Genomic DNA, 17,935 nt, shown 5'->3' with positions numbered 1-17,935 from the left:
TTGGTGGATGCCAGGCGTTAATGTCATTTTTTATTTTTTATCTCGTTTATTAGAAACAAAATATAAACTACAAAAGAATCAAGAATTCGGTACGTATATCTTACAAAATGTTAATGTAATAGTATAATAAATTACTATTTACTATACTTTTGAAACCATTTTATACGGTATACCTTTAAGCTTATTTTTGCATTGTATAATTTTATAAATTTTTTGTATGAATTAATTATTGGATTTAGTATCCTGAATCCTTATAATCAACATAGAGTTTAATAAATTAGAAACTGTTCTTTTGAATTTCAATTTATATACATCAGTATTTTCAAAAAGCCATCTGCTCCAAGAAGAAAAGCTAGTAAGTGTTCGAAGGTATGGACGGTATGGTCACTCTAAGCAGGTGTAATAATTTATGTAAAATATTTTATGCTTGGTAAATAATTTGAATAAAATCAGAATTCGAATAAAATATGCAAGTTAAAAACGGAGGTGAGCACCAAGCATGTTTGGTGATCACTCCGTAATACTAGATTTCGCGATTTTGACCGAGTATTAACCAACACGTGTACAGCGTGTACACGCGTATCTTAAATGTATTAATACCCATGTAATTAAAATCCGAGGTACACGTGTGTAATTATACTCGGGAGTCCGTGTATTTAAATTTTGTATTAAATTATAATTCCTTAATTTTGTTTTCTTATTCATTGTTAAACATATTATTATTTATATATTTATTAGGTTATTTAAAATGCTATAAAAATTAATATGTTTTTTATTTATATACTGTGTGAAATCATCAAGCATATTATTGTCATACTTAATTATTTCATTAACTTTTTTGTTAATGTTTTGCGTGAACTGTATTATTATTTATTACTTAAAAAAACCTAATATATTAAAATCAGATTAAAAATGTATAAAACAATCATATAGACTGGTAATGCGATTTTTTTCGAAATTTTGCATAGTAAATTATTTCTACAATTCACTATTTGGAAGTACCTATTTAAATTGAAAAGTAATGAGAATGTCCCCGTTCTCAAGATATTGTCCACTATTAGGATGTATCCGTCAGGGGAGGTTTACTATAATTATATTACGTACAAATATTAATGCAAATATTACACGGGTATATCGTACACGGATTTCAATATTAATTTGCCCGTGTATTTTATTTACACGGACTTTAACACCGTTTTGTTAAATACACGTGAAATAGGGACCTCTATACTCAACGTACACCAACCGAGTCGTATTATCGGGGCATTAATGTAACTACGTTACAAAATATTCGGCAACAAATGGGTGAGTGGAACGTCGCATTCTATTATTGTTATTAATGTTGTTGTTATATACCATTATCGTTTTGCCGGCGGCGGAGCGTTAAGAGATTTGGCCGAGGAGCAGTGTTCTGCGTCTCGGCTCTCTCTTTGTCTCTCTCTGTCTCACTCTCCGCGATAGCGGTAGCGTGATGCGCTCATCGTCCGTTGCTGCCGATGTTTTTTACGGTGCAGCTCGTCGCATCCGTTGCCGGTGATGGATGCAGTCGTCGTAATCGCACTCGCATAATACTGTGGCGACAGCAGTTGGCGGCTCGCGCGCGGCACGGCGATACACCAGGCAGCGAAACGACCGCGTTGGCAACCTTCTTGGCACGATCCACCTCGATCACCAATGTGGAGAGTCCCTCGGTCTCAGTCTTGTATTTTCGTTCGCATTCCATTCTGACGATTTTTCTTCGTGTGTACGCGCCCGAGACCAGTGTGACCAGTTTCCGCACGTTCTTTTCGAAACGCCGTCGCTAATTGCGTACTAATTCAGGTATTCAATTGCGTTATATGCGTCCTGCAATCAATATGAGAACAATAAGACAATAATAATTGGACAACTGGCGAGAGATATATAAACAAATAAAAAAAACAACGGAAAAAAGTATTTTTTACACATATACACACAACACTTGCTCGGCCGTCGCGTAAACGAAATAATAATAGCAATGTGGTAGCTAACCTAACCTTGCGATTTCGCAATATGTAATTGTCACTACGCGATGCATTTGGCGCATCGTGTCCTCGGTCTGACGACGAGGAGGATGTGTATCATTATAATTTCTGGTTTCAGGTTTGTCGGGCCGGGCCGCAGGTAGATGCACGTGTAATACACGTTTATGTGTCGGTCGTGCGCCCGTAGTACACAGCATACGCTAATATACGAGTAGGCTAGTATGCATTATGCATGAGTGTATGACGTGTGCGCGCAAAAAGTAAAATAAAAAATGAATAATCGTAGTTCGGAGACCGCCCGACGGTTACAGCGATACTATATAATTTTATTGTAATGCATTCGAAACGAGTTGAACCGACGTCGTCCGTGCACGTTATTATTATAGTCATCGAAAAATATATAACTATTGACAGCAGAGATAAAATAACTTGCTCGCGCGCGTTTTTATATTTTACATTCCGGTTAATTAAAAATGACGCGCTTTTACTAAAATGTCCATTCAGCACAATAATTTACCATGGACACCGTTGTTGCATAAGTAGTTATATTTTGTTGTGCGGCGAGCAACTGTGTTGATTGGCGGCTGGTGAGCTGGAAAATCGCTTCACGGGCGTAAATATCCTAAAAATATTGTTTTGTGCCATACTGCCATCTAATATTATTTTATAAAAATAATAATATCGCGTGGTCTGCGTAACTCCGTGACAATATGATCTATCACTGATCGCTGCCACGGGGAACAGTACATTTTAGACGCAAGAAAAACTGAACAATATATCGCTCGTGAATTTGGCATAATATTATCTACATAATAATACATAATATTATATCATTATTATTATTATTATAGTAAGTTGTTATGCATGCGCCGAGCCGTCGGCCGTCGCCACCGCCCGACGAAGATGACGAAAGGTCAACGTTCGGTAATATTTTTTCGCCGACGTCTGCGTCTGGCGGCTCAGTAGAAGCAGTTGCGTACGCACACGGGCACATTTCACATGCACACACGGCGCGCGCTGTACGGCCACACAACGGTGGTGTGTGTGCGCGCGTGTGAGAACCGCTCACGACACACCCGGAATATGTCTGTCTCACTTTCGGTCCACCGTCTGAGTGTAATCTTTGGAGTATCTACGACGGCGTGTTGTTTGCGACCGAGTGCTCTAATACGTCTCGTCAACGAGTAGTGCCGACTAACAAAAATTAGCACACCAAGATTTTGAACATTATATTATTGTTGATAGGAGAACTGGGACGTGTATACTGCCAACAGCCATAGAAAAATTTAAAATATTTTATACGTATTACAAGCTCGTTGGTTAGGTTGGTGGGGTATTAAACAGGGGTGGTGGAGCCCTGATAAGCTTACCCCCGGGTTAACCCAAACGCATCGAATAAAAAAAAGAGTACATTTCCAATAATTATTATTGTCCAATGATTCACAAATTATTCACAATTAAAAAACATAACTTTTTATATGTTTCAAAAGTATTTTGCTAATGGTAAATAAAAAATGAGCAATTTATCATCGTGGAAGAGAAATTTAATTTTTAGGGCCTGAGCCTCTCCCAACCGTAAACACACAGTAGATCGTAATGCCGTCGAAAACAATTCGTAGGTACATTCAGTACGACACAAGTTGACAAAACGCACTTTTCTGGAACAACAAAACAAAAAAAAACATAATATTATGACGTCGGCGTGTGCGTGAAAACGTACGATCTTGTATGTATCGGTGCTTGGTCTATAAAATGATGATAATAATAATAATAATGTGACGCGGTGAATAATTTCGGGTTTTGGCGACTAGACGGTTGCGCGCGCACAAGCACGCACACAACAAGGATCTGCCGCCGCCGCCGACGACGCCGCCGCCCCTTGTCTGGTCTCGACGTCTGCCAACGTCGCCGCCGCCGCCGCTACCGTTCCGCAGGTCCCGTGGTCGCGCACACTGGGAACGCTGTATGAGTGTGAGTGTGTCTGTGTGATCGCACCGCTCCACTCCTCCTACCGCACCAAACGTTCTATCGCAACACTGTGTGTTCTTCCCACTCTGTTTTCCGATGCGTGTGCGTCGCCGCCGCCGTCTGCGTGTCCGACCGCCGCCGCCGATCGAGGGCTAGCAGCGCTATTACGTTCGACTCGGTCACGGCACCTCCACCTCCACCGCTGCCGCCGACGCCAACACCGCCGCCGACACCGCTACCACCGCCACCATCACAATCACCGCCACCACCCGCCGCCCGACGGTACTACTACAACGTCTACAACACTACACATACTACTACTACGCTACTACTGCCGCCGCAGTCATACACAGTCATTCGTGTAGTGTACGCGGGACCGTCAACGAGTGTGTTAGTTTTGTTATTGTCGTTCGCGACGTGTTTTTTGTTTTATTATAACCTTATATATATATATATGTATATATATATAAAAAAAACTATTTAAACTTATAATATTATTATAATAAAATTGTAAATTTTTTTTTCGTGTTGGTCAGATACTGTTAGACGCGCGTGTACTGTGTGTTCCGAGTATGCGTATTAAGTGTTATCGTTTTGTGTGCGCGTTTGTTCTTCCATACCAAAGGTAATAATCATTATATGCTTTATCATTTTATGCTCTTTTCGCGCGCGTCGTGATACGAGTTTAAACACAATATTTTATACATATTTTCCGATTTTTTTTTTTTACACTAAATACGTTTAATCGTTTTGGACTCGAGCCGGTGTTTGATCTATTTCCGTAAGTGTTACCGTAGCATGCGCGATTTTCACAGAGCTTCTAACGACCCATACCGGTGTGTTGATGGTGTTGTTGTCGACGTGGTCGCGCCTCGGCACATGCCGTCGTCGACACGGCCACTGCGGCCACCTGTGATTGTTGTCGCGCGATCGTCCGCGCACTGCGGTCATGACGTGTCCGCATTCATCGCGGCGATATGAGTGTCGTCGTCGCAGTCGAGCAGTGACAGGAGCATCACCGAAATCGATAGCACCAGCAGTAGTAGAAGTAGCAGTAGCAGTAGCATCAATAGAAAGAGCAGTGGTGCGGAAAACAGACATCTGTACGTGAGAAACGAGCACTTGATTGCGTGGTCACGGAAAAGACGAAGACGTCGACGGCGAAGACGACAGCAACGACTACTGACTGACGACTCGACCCGCCCGGTCGAGATGGAAGACGACCACCAGAACGACCAGCAGGTGAACAACCCGCACATAAACAAAGTGCTCAAAACATACCAGATGAGTGCGCCCAGAAGCCTGCAGGGACCGAATTCGGTGCTAGACGAACCGTCTGGCGCTGCGGTGGCCGTGTGCTCGCCTAAAGCGCCCATGCCCACCGCGACTGGCGGCGACTCTGAGTCTGGTGGCGGTCGGAAGACACCGGTGCCAGCACCACCGCCGCCTCCGCCCCTGCACCCGGTTCTGTATGTGCCTGATCAGTCGGGGTGCGAGCTGTTTGAAACGGATCTAGAATGGGAGAAGATCGCGTGTTTTATGGTGGGTGGCGAGATGCGGTTGTGCCTGCCACAGATCCTCAACACGGTACTCCGGGATTTCACGCTCACCCAAATAAACCAGGTATGCGACGAGCTGCGCATCTACTGTTCTCGGTGTACGCCCGAACAGCTGGACATGCTCAAGCACTGCCAGATACTGCCGGTAACGGCGCCGTCTTGCGGGCTGATGACCAAGACGAATGCCGAGCGGCTATGCTTCGCACTGCTCCACCGGATCCCTCCGCCCGCGGCTCCGGTGCCTGACGACGTGGTCACGTTCTCGTTCGAGGTGTTTCACGATGTGTTCGGTAAGACTCGGGGAGTGTGTATGCCCGAACTGTACACCGAAAAGTTCTCGGCGTGCATACAGTGCGTCGAGTGCAAGGCGCTATTCGCGCCCCAGCGGTTCGTCAACCACATACACCGGTTCACAGGCACTAATTCCTGTCACTGGGGTTACAAGCGCGAGAACTGGAAAGCGTACGTCAAGGTGTCTCACGGGCACCCTGATTACGCGCAAGTTGTCAATCTGTTCGAGACGTTCAAGGAGCAAATCGACGATTCGGCCACTGCGCAATTCTCCACTCGAAAACGAAAACAGGTAAGACACAACAACAGTAATAACAGTAAATCTATCTCATAGCTCGTGGTCGTTATTATTATTAGTAACATTACTTATCGCTATCGTAGTAAATGTTTTCGAAAATAAATGCTAAATGTTATAGTCAGATTAATAATACACCTATAATGTGGATTTATATGGTTATATTCAAAATATTAAACCATTTCCGTCTAGATAACCTTATCTTTGTAAACCCTATTCGTCTTATAGCTTTTAAAGGGTATACCCGATTGCGTACGAAAAACATCGTGTATGTTGTCGAATGACACGGGAATCCTAAAATACGACACTATTGCATTATATCTCCAACGTTGTCAAATTTATAACCAGGTATAACATTTTCCAAATACTCGTTTATAAATATACAATTTTATGTCTTTTTATCGGCTTGGAAAATTTTAAATAACGGTTTATGGTTAAAAATTAGCTTATGTTTATTTAAAATTATACTATTGTTGTAATCATCAGAATTACTGTTGAAAAAATATATACTTTTATAAAAAAAAAAAACTAGTTTATTATAGTGAGCTACCTTCATGTCGTAAAACATGTAGAAAAAAGCGTTATTAATTTTCCAACTATAAACTGTTATTCTATATTATTTTAATAACAGTTTAATTGAAAGTTAAGTCTGATAGAACTATTGTTTGTGGTCATATCTTGAGATTGAATTGTTTTTGTTTCGACTTTGAGTTTCGTTGATTTGGATAATAATGATGTAAGTATATTACTATACGTGTAGGCGTACACCGAACACCACTTATCGATTGTCATGTAATGTGGTCGGTGCAAACGCGATCTATAATCCAAAATCTTTCCCTGCCGGCCATATGTTATCGGACTGGCTACTACAATAGCAGGTACCTACGTTATCAAGGATCATTGTGATCTAAGACTCTGTCATTAGTCATTGACCATTAGACACTGGTGCCGTTGAATGTTTCGCATGCTACTCAACTTAACAATATTATAGTTCACTATTTTCTCAGCCGTCTGCGTACAATATATCGTTTCATAAATTGTTAAAAAAAATAATATGTACATACAAAACGATGTATTGACATGTCAATCGGTGGGTCATCTACGAAACAACAACTATTACATGGACGGCGTGCTAAATCGTCGTCAACGGAAGGATTTGGGACAGAATTATTTCCTGCCAGTCGGCGCGGCGTTTGCACACCACCTCATGTGTGTAATATTTATACTTTATTTCATATCATAATAATTAATAATACTCCTCCCGTGTCTCTGGTGGTATACCTACGTCGTTGAGTCTATAGAATCGCAATTTTAAATCCGTCAGCCATCCGTACGTCGAACACAAATGTCCGCAAAACAAGCGTGTACAACCGACAGATTAACTGATGAACTCGGCGCAATTTAATATTAATTATGCGTATGGATGTACATAACAATAATAATATAATATTAATGTCATAATAATAATGGCAATAACGTTATGCACGCGCGCGCCAGTCGAGTCGTCCAGACGTGTGTGTGTGTGTGTGTGTGTGTGTGTGTGTGTGTGTGCGTGTGTGTGTGTGTGTGTGTGTGCGTGTGTGTGTGTGTGTGTTTTTATAATATCACGTGGAGTGAGTGAGATAGAATGACGACGACGAGGTCACATATTATTATTATTGTGGCGTGAGCGCATGTGTGTTTGTCGGCTGCGTTGACGTTAGGCGGTTCGTCGTTTGTGGATGCGTCGGCGGCACACACACACACACAACACATACACACACAACACACATACACACACACACAACACATACATGCGGTCGTCGTCAGGGCAGCGGCGCAATAACAAACCGTACGAACGAAAAACAATATCAAATCGTGCGTTCGCGCGTATATGTGTGTCGCGAAAAAGACGATATTCGTATGCATTCGTGTGTGTGTGTGCGTGTTCGACGAGTACCGTCTATATATATTTATATATTTTATAGCCAAGGACACGACCACGACGACGCTGCTCGTTCTCGAAGCTCTAAACCACACTCACGTCTGACTCGCACACCCACCCACCCATCTACACTCCAACGGTCGACGAAACGAACGTAATATTATTACATAGTATTATTACTATTATTATCATAAAATGCATCCTACATATTCGCTACGTGCAATAATGGTGCGCTCGCCATCCGTCTCCGACCGCGACTTTCGTTATCGTCGAAAAACATCGGTTGTGTGCAACGTATCCCCCGCCCACCGGACCGTCTTTTATCTTTCCGGCTCGCGTAGTCGGCTACTACTACTACGACGACGAGACTATTTGTTTGATATTTTATTGTTGTCGCGTTATTGACCGCCGCTGCCGCTTCACACAGGTGGTTTGCCGGATTCGATTTTTCAAAGTATTGCCTATTTGTATTTTATTTAAAATGTTGTTTTTTGTTATTATGCATACAACGCGGACCTAATGTGATTTGCGAACGCAAGATCACCACTGATTAGCCAGGGACGGTAACCGATATTATTATGGTTTTGATCGGTTGCCAGGGGAATTGGTTGGTTATTTCATCGCGGTTGCGGTGTATCGGCGAAGAGAAAACGTTTTCTATAATAATACCTACGCACAATAATATTATAATGACCGCCGTCGGCCGAACGCGTTATCCGTTTCTTTCGAGTATTTTTTTTTCTAACGGAATTCCGCTGTAAATAAATATGTATATATATATATAATTGTATTTAATGTTTCAACATACCAAATGTTTCTATAATGTTGAAAATTATACAAACATAATAAATAAAAATACAGGGGTAAACAATAAAATCATCTTCATGGTAGTAGTATGGTTGGTCTTCTAAGAAGATGTTCTGTAGTAGACGTGGTTTTAGTCAAGGTTCGTTGTTTTTCGCCGATTTTGTAGAGGAGCTCTATCAGGAATCAGTTTTATTTAGGTAATTGTTGATGTTTTGTATGTTAATTATCCATTTTTATTGGTAGGAATGGTAGGGTAATCTCGAGTAGTTGTTTATTACGCACAATTCTAGGTAATTCTAGGGCTTTATTCTTAAGAATATAACTTTAGTATAAATGCAGTTTTTAATTTCTACTGGCGTAGTGGCAGCTTGAATTGCGTATTTATTAGTTAAGGGCGACGGTCACTGGTAGGAGGTATAGGATTTTCATCCTCGTGTAACCTTGGTTTAATTTTTTTTCTTTTGGATCTCTAAATTAGTTTTTGTCTGGGTGTATCTCTAAGTATTTTACCAGGCTATCCTTGTGCTCCACTAGATTTCTTGACTGTTGCTTTGTTCTAACTCTGAGTTTAAGTATTTTTCAAATTAAATACTGGTGGGATTTAGGTTTAGTAGCGAATGTTGTAACTTGCCGACGTACGAACAACTGTAAATTATGGTTTTTCTTAGAAATAAATTAAAGCACACAATAATTGTTAAATGTAGGCATTCATATTTTTATAAAGTACCTATGCACTGTAGTATTTTGTTGTTATCAGTGTTAGCCGTCGAGGACTTGAGTAATAGTAGTTGTGCCTTTATTAAACCACTGCCGCCGCCGTAACTAGTTTTTTTTACTGTAAATCGGAAACTATAAAAACGTTTATCGCCCCATTCATAAAAATCCTACAATATTACCGCGGTAGGTAGGTATATTATAATTTATATCATGTAATACATACGTGATTAGAAGCACGCTTATATGTTAATAATGCAATAATGACGATTTATTACAACACGTTGGATCGGATAAAAATATTGAAATGCGTAAACCGCACCGTCGTGGTTAGTCGCATATGGTGAGTGTGTTTTCTTTTGGAAAGAACATCGTTTCCACGAAAACGAAAACAGATTATAACAAGATGAAGATCGCGTGTATGAATCGTCGTCGTTCTATCCGCATATAAGCAGAAGATAATTATTACTAAATCAATCGTGTTTTAGTACACTGGTAATGGGGAAGATCCCAAGAGGTGTTTCCCTCAGGAGTAAACGTGAACGCGTTCGTGCGATGTTGCTACTGCTGACATTTAAGTAGCATTAGTGGTCACTAGTTGGTAATTATGGAGTCTGTGGTTTTGTAATGCTATTGTTATAATAATAAAATAAATTGCATTTGGCGGCTAAACCTGTAGCATCCCTGCACGCGTGTGCTAAACGGCTCTTGTATTATATATTATTTAGGGATTAAAAAAGTTTTTTTAAAAATATTAAAAACGTCCGGTAGAGCCTCACCATAATGGATTGGGAATTTGACTCCAAACTCTAATATGTTATAAGAGCACTAAGTTTAACATAATAGTAACTGTGTGGTATACTGGTATAACTTGGTTATACTTGGTTAACCTAACGTTATTACTATGATTAGTGATAGTATACTCATAGACAACACGTAAATCTATAGTGTTCAGTGATGTCTGTTATAAATATGGTAATTGTGGGAACTGGCCAGCAGGCTACCCCATAAGCGATTCACATAAGCATGCCCTATCCTTAATATATTATCTTTATGAGCCCCACACACAAACTATTCTTCTTGTGTCAGAAAACGATGATCGGTGAAGAAATCATATCCGTCCCGGGCGAGGGTGTCGGAGACTAGGATGCATTTTTTCTTTATTTTTTGAATTGTTTTTTATTTTCTGTTGTTTACGGTTTCCATATTATTTGGTGTTATTGTTATTGTTTCCGTCGCCCGGCAAGGTTGTGACAGGTTGATTGTATAGGCCATTGTTACTGCGTGTGGCAGGCGGCAGCGACGATGGCAACGGTTCGTCGCAGTGTGTTGCGTTTTCGTTTTGTTGTTGTTTTTGTTGTTGTCGTAGTTGTGTTGTTGCTGCGTTTTTGCGACGAACTGAATGAAAAACGCGTTGAAAACAAAGAGAACCGGCCTTGCTTAACCCTGCGCCGCGCCGTCGCCGACGACTTTGAGTGCCTTCGCCCTGGCCGCGTTGCGGCGGCGGCGCACAATGGAAACAGGAATCGCAGTAAAAATAATAATATAATAGGGAGTGAGTGAGTCGGGATGACGATGACGGCGCGAGATGAAACGGTGAGTGAGAGAGACGTAGACGAGCGTAAACGTGTGTGGCGTCGGCTGGGGGTGAAGAACAGGTCTAACGAGCTCAGGTTGAATGGCCAGTGGGAAAAATTACGGAAAAAATATCCTTTTTAGGAACGTCCAACGATCGTATTACTTTAAATCTATATAAAATATACGAACTATGTGTACCAACATATTTATATGGACATATATGAATACGTATTTTGGTATAACGCGCATATATTATGCAAATGCATTGTCGTTTGTTCGCAATTTTGGAAGTATGTTCTGTAAAGGTTGTCGATCTCCTCTCGCAGTAGATCGAGTCCGCGAACCAACCGTAACCGGGTATATGATTGAAGAATATACCCACGTGTATCGGGTTACCACGTGCATTTTCCCTTTACACCCTGTCTATATAACATTGTACCATTTGTATCCATCATTTATTCAATTTTGGTAGACTGTAGCCAGGATAGGTGTTTTTCCATATTATTATTGTGACATACGTAACTAAAATATTATTATCATGACGATAATTGACTTTTTTTCAACACATCACCTGTATTTTGTATTTTTACTCCACTCTTGTCCGCCCTGAAAGTTTTTTCAGCGACAGGCACTCGTGTAATTTATTATGTATTATGTAGAATCTGCCTATGTGTATTGGAATTCTCGGAACGCAAATTCTCTAACGTGTACCTCTATTGGGGGTCTCGCATATTCGCATAATAATGATAAACCGATCCGGACGTCTAATGTACACAAGTATATTATATTATGCGACCACGCTTGCTGGTTACTTCCGTCCGTTCACTATTTTTGTGGTCGACATAACATCGAGTATAATATGTACCTACCTACGCCGAGTGTGCCGCGACGACCGCACGCATTTATATATCGCTCCGAAAATCCTCGAGCTTATATCGATTAGGTACATTTCGTTTTATTTTTCCGGTGTTTTCGAATGTTTACTGCTGACTCGTATATATTTTTTGAAATACAAGCCTTAGTTATCTATTATGTAACAGCCGGACGTTTTCCCAAGTCTGTGTACATACTACATAGTATGTAAGTTTTCCCACGCACGAACAGAATACCAAATTTCCCTCGCGAATACCTCTTAACAAGTCTGTCATAGACATACGTGTATAACATACATGTGTATTGTTTTTGTCCATGTTTTTTTACTAATGTCATTCAGTATCATTTTAATACTGTTACGTATTTTAAATACTTATTCTGAAATGAAACCATTTAATTATTATTTAAAATATTAATTCTTCTAATTTATCTACAGGTATGTTGATTTTAGATAGTTATTATTTTAAATTGTATTTATGGTGTCTACACTCTACATTGGTGGTTGATGTACGTATTTACATTTCGATATTGTATAACGTTATAAAGACTTAATGATCGTATTCAAGTAATTAAAAAGTTATGTGTAAGTTCTCTATTATTCCAACTCTTAAGAATAATACTGGTTAATCGGCAGAGGCCCAAAAGTCACAACCAAGTATCTGTCTCTTATGGACTTAATCCAGGATTGGTGATAGGAAAGTCGATTTTCCGAGAACCGTCGGTATTCAAATATTAAATAAAATGCTTGGTTAATTGTATTTTTATTATATTATACGAGTATAAACATTGATAATTGGATGTATATATATTTCTTAATTATTACAATCGGAATCCTGCTTGCATTATGGCGAACAACCGGTTATGGTTATTGCCGTGCTGTAGGTGCTGTAGGTAATGATTATAATATTCTCGTGGCATACGTTTGAAATGCTTTCATCATTTTCCCCTGTCGTGTGCCGTACCTATTGTTTGAATAAAAAAGAAAAAAAACAAATCAAAATCAATAATTGATGTTAGAACGCGTTTGTGTATAGATTTTGCATACACTTTAGGGATTGCAGGAAATCGCATTGTGTAATAGTGTGGTGACATGAGAAATGCTGGTGCAAAACAAAAATTAAAAAAATAAGATATTCTTCTGGCTTATATACGACTGCGACAACTGCTGTGTACAATATTATACTATAATCTGCGCTCGCGTTATGGTTCTCGCACGCCAATACAAGGACAGAGGTGAGCGCGCGCAGCATAGAGCAGTGGCCAGCGCAATCCACACTGGCAGAAATAGCCGCGATCCAAAATTAGACACGTTCGGACGGAGCCTGCGTTGCCCGCCGCCTTGTCCCGCACCTGCCAGAAAATTAAACAGATAAACGCAAGGAAAAATAAAACCGTTTCTCGTTTGTGCTGTTTACAACATTATTATATTACGGATAACGATAAATATTTATGTATATCGTCTTCGTTTTACCAAACTTTCGCTTTTCCGATGACTAGTGACTGCAACGCCTCTAGTGTATGATCGAGTATATTTTCATATTATGATGATTATAATAATAATAATAATAATAATAATAACAATAATATATTAGTATGAGAAGTATGACTTGCGTATAAGGGACAAGTGTACACCTCCAAATCGTCACCAATTAACGTACGCGCGCGCACGCATCAATAATTGTTGTGTAACACGAGACGCGGCGGCGGAGTGTTTGTACACGTTTTTTTTGACACACGGTACATCTACGATAACCTACCGCGTGGTGGCTAACGATGTGATATTTTCGTCCCACGCACACCTCCACCGCCGCCGCTCCGGGATCTGCGGGAGACCGTTCGAAATATTATTTTTACGCGCACACGAGTCGTCTCCGTCTCGTCGAGCCCGTGTCTATGCGGACGGAAGATTAAAATGATAATCTTAATAACGAGCTGAATATAACATATTATTTCGTTGGCACCCATTATTTAGTATTACAATTTACAAATTATCGTCTCCGGTGAATATCGCAAACGTATAATGAAACGTACGGTATTATTCGTCAAATATTGTTTTTTATATGAGTGTAACTAAAGCTGGGAATCTAATGTTCTAATTAGTTCTATACATATACAAATCCAAAAAATGCTCTAAAAATTAATATAACGCACTTATAAAATATATTTCATACAAATTTGAACCAAAAAATATTACTTATTTAATCTAAAAACAAATTTAATGGACTGCAGAATTCCAAGTCTTTGTTGCTTGAACTTTTAATGTGAAAAAAATAATTATTCTCATTCAATTTTCCGTTACCACATCTTGTAATTTCGGTTTTTACGTAGTACAGATTTGTTTGAAAAATGATATAAAATTTGGTAATGTTATGGAATGTATAAACCATGAGTTTAGTGTTAATTCCCTAAAAAAGCCTTTATGCTCAAAAAAATAATATTATATTTGAAAATTGTCAAAAAATCCCAAATCATGCCAAACAAAACTTCTTATTCTGATTCAAAAAAACATGAAACTGTGTCATAAAATAAGACGAGCAAGCTTTGTAAATCAATGCAAATTAAATTGAATGTCACATTGTGAATTAATCATGTTCCTGGTCAAAACACACACGCATAAAGTTATAACTCATAAGTCATAACGTTATTGATTGATATTACTTTGCGAAAAAATACAGTTTCATCGTCATCAAGCTTTATTTTAAGCATACATGGAACTTAAAGGCAGACATTTTGTGCAATTTGTTATATACATATAGGGCCGTTTTAAATTGACGTGTATGATAGGTACGCGCGTTTTTAGTAAATTGGTTGCATTCATACGCGCCACTCCGACGATGGCGCGTTTCCCTCGCCGGTATGTGATAACGTTGTTATTTGGAACGCGAAATTATTTTAACATTACGCTACTACTGGTAGTCTGTCGATAGCAGTCCGGAGTATGAAGAGGAAGGGGAAGGCGTGCGAGAGAGCTGAAAAAAAGTTGATAAACAATTGTCGGTACTGTTGGCGACCGAGGATAGTCCTAGAGGTATTGTGCAACCAACGTCTCTCGGTGTAAAATGAAAAACGCCGACGATTGAGAGAACCGGTTGTTGACCCGTTGGCGCGCTAACGACAGCTGACCTCCGCACGCATGTATGCACGCACGCACATGCGTCGGCAGATCGAACTCCCGCCGTCGACGGTCGTCTGCGCGCTGCGCTCGCTTTGCTGCTGTCGCGTCGCGGTTCGTTCTCGCCAATGCCACCGCCATTGCAACACGTTCACGAGCTTCCCGCCTGCCAGTCCACCGTCCGGCGTCCACCTAACATACTATCATTATACCATTTATACTGCCACAGGTCTATTATTGCTGCAGCCAGCCGACGCCGTTATAAAAAAAAAAAAAAAAAAAACGCACCAATACTGTATAATATCGTTATTATTTATTATTATTGATATTATATAGTTATACCTCTATACCTCTCACTCAATGTTTGTCGTCTCTTTCCTCAAACGTGATTTTTTCGATGTTTATGGAATATGGATTGATAAAGTATAATATTATTATAATAAATATAAGCGAGTATTATTATTATTATTTATTGTGTGCCATCATAATATATTATATAATATATGTTTTATGTAAACGTTCATATTTATGTTGTCTGCCACATGCCATCATTGTCATTTATTCAGTGTGTTATATGGTTCGCGACGTTGTTCTACGACGAGTTCTGACATCGTTTTATACATTTGTTTTTTTTATTCCGTTGATGCCGTGAGAGGGTCAGAATGTCGAATGGCGATCAACGACGATGTCTCCCGGTTACCCAAATGTTTGTAACATGCATAGACTAGTATACATAACACTGTGATAACATGTAAATTGGAATTGTGTTGACAGCGATGGTCATTTCAGATGCTCGTCGTAGCGTGCATAATTGTGGGCATTTCATTATTTTGCTACTGTCTGTAACGGGCATCCATCGCTAATGTTCAACACCAGATAGAGTCTAGAATAAAAATTAAAATAAAGTTAACTAGTAAAAATTATAGTTTAGATATTTTACGCACTCAAGAAGTAATATAACACCGTTGATGAACGTTATTGGTGATCGGATGATAGTCCCGAGTTTAACGCGAGTTAACCCGCGGCACTCAGCGATACTACTATTAAACGGTGGTTCACAAAAAAATCTCCGAGGTTGTTCCATCAGTTGTACTAAAACACGTTCGGTAGACACGATACTCAGAGTATTCACTATCTACGATTATACATAATTACAGTGCTGTTTATGTTCATTACTCATTTTTGATTTAAGACTGATTTTTTCGTTCTATTTCACTATTGCTCTGCGCTCTATATGCTATAGTATAGCAGTATACTGCTATACCTACAGAAGTAACTGTGTTATCGTTATACGATGGGTGACATAACGTCCCGATTGTCCCATTCGACTTGTAAAATAATTTGACTCGTATAGACCAATAATATAAGTCTATATAAATTATATAATGAATCAACAGACTTAAATAGTTATTATTATTGTTATTGCTGCAGTTCTTATTGTTGATGTATATATCATGTATAGGCTATGGTCTCTCTCCAGAACGCTGTTTTCGGTTAAGTCTATCGTTTAATTTAGTCAGATTTGATCCATTTTACAGTTTCTTATCAGTAGCACACACACATTGCCCTTTATAACGTTATTATTTTGTTGTTCCTCGGGACGTATACGATCGATATTTATTTTTGTTTACGACATATTATATGATTCTCTGTTATATATTTTCATTGTGATTAATGTATAAAATCACCCTGTATACATATTACATACATATAAAATAAAAAATGTATATTAGTTGTCCCGAATCTTGAATAATATGTCACCGAAGCCCTTCATTTTCTCTTTTAGTTGCTAAGAAAGACTGCTGGATTTCGTCGATTAAAACATTTATCGTTATGTATACGATTAGAATGAACGACGTTATACTTATACAATATCTGTTCTGATTAGAAATCTGTTGATATTAATGCTCCATTTTGTCTTGGATTTGTTTTCTTCACTGGTACTAAGTTTCCTCTCTATTTTTCTCGGATAATAATTTGTCTGAGCGATTCCGCCTTAGAGAATGTACATCGTGTCTCCGTGATCGTCACTATTTGAAAACGAAAAAGAAAAATCAAAAACCGACGATAAACGATTTCTTCCATAACGCGTATTATTATATACATGATACTCCCGTCGTCCAGGCGTCCTCCACGCCGACCTCTCTGTATTTCGACGATTTTTTTTTCGCTCTCGAGGGTATTAATTATTGATCAAAGTCGATCGCATATATTACAGTCCATGTGAATAACTATGTATGACCCTCGAAAGGTCTCGTCCAGTAGGTTACTATAAATTGTTACAGCCGCTTTAACGACGAACCCACGCCAACTATATTATATCAACGCAGTGTACAGTGTACACGTGCCAGACAATAACGGCAGCAACCGCAACTTTGATGGCGTCGTTGTGTTGTGCTATTTGACCTTGTGCTAGAGTTTATAATATGTACGTAGTGTATGGTATGTGTATACGTGAAACGTTAATGCAGTTATTACTGCACTGAATGCAAGCGAAACCTTTCAAGGATGACTGCAGTTTTTTTCTCTTCTCTGTGTAGCAATCGTAAATTTAAGAAACAATAACGCTTTTCTTATTATGCCACGGCGCGGCCGCCGCCGTGGCATTCGATGATATTAAATTATGATCCAACGAGTAGGATTAATTTTTTGGTTATTATCCCAAACTATAAAACAATGTTATGAACTCTGGCGTTGCGAAAAAAAAATAAAAAAGATAAATCAATTTCATAAATATTAGGGCTTCAGTCTATTGTAATAAGGATGACAATTTTTCATTATTTTTGTTCTTGACTATAGATAGTGAAGGGC

At 39.3% G+C, this 17,935-nt stretch overlaps 1 protein-coding gene across 1 annotated transcript in view; it reads left to right on the top strand.

The window, feature by feature from the left end:
- The first annotated feature begins 4,163 nt into the window (after positions 1-4,163).
- The window catches only part of Snoo (Sno oncogene), a 51,425-nt gene continuing 37,653 nt past the window's right edge, over positions 4,164-17,935 (top strand). The window contains exon 1 of the mRNA XM_015513881.2: positions 4,164-6,113. Coding sequence (XP_015369367.1) covers positions 5,184-6,113 — 930 coding nt within the window. The 5' untranslated portion in view covers positions 4,164-5,183. The remainder of the gene's footprint in view (positions 6,114-17,935) is intronic.

Source organism: Diuraphis noxia, unplaced genomic scaffold, assembly GCF_037042655.1.
Source record: "Diuraphis noxia isolate RWA-SAM2 unplaced genomic scaffold, SU_Dnox_SAM2 contig0002, whole genome shotgun sequence".
NCBI classification, from domain to species: Eukaryota; Metazoa; Arthropoda; class Insecta; order Hemiptera; family Aphididae; genus Diuraphis; species Diuraphis noxia.
Note: the sequence above shows the minus strand (reverse complement) of the source record. Positions and strands in the feature narration are given on the sequence as shown.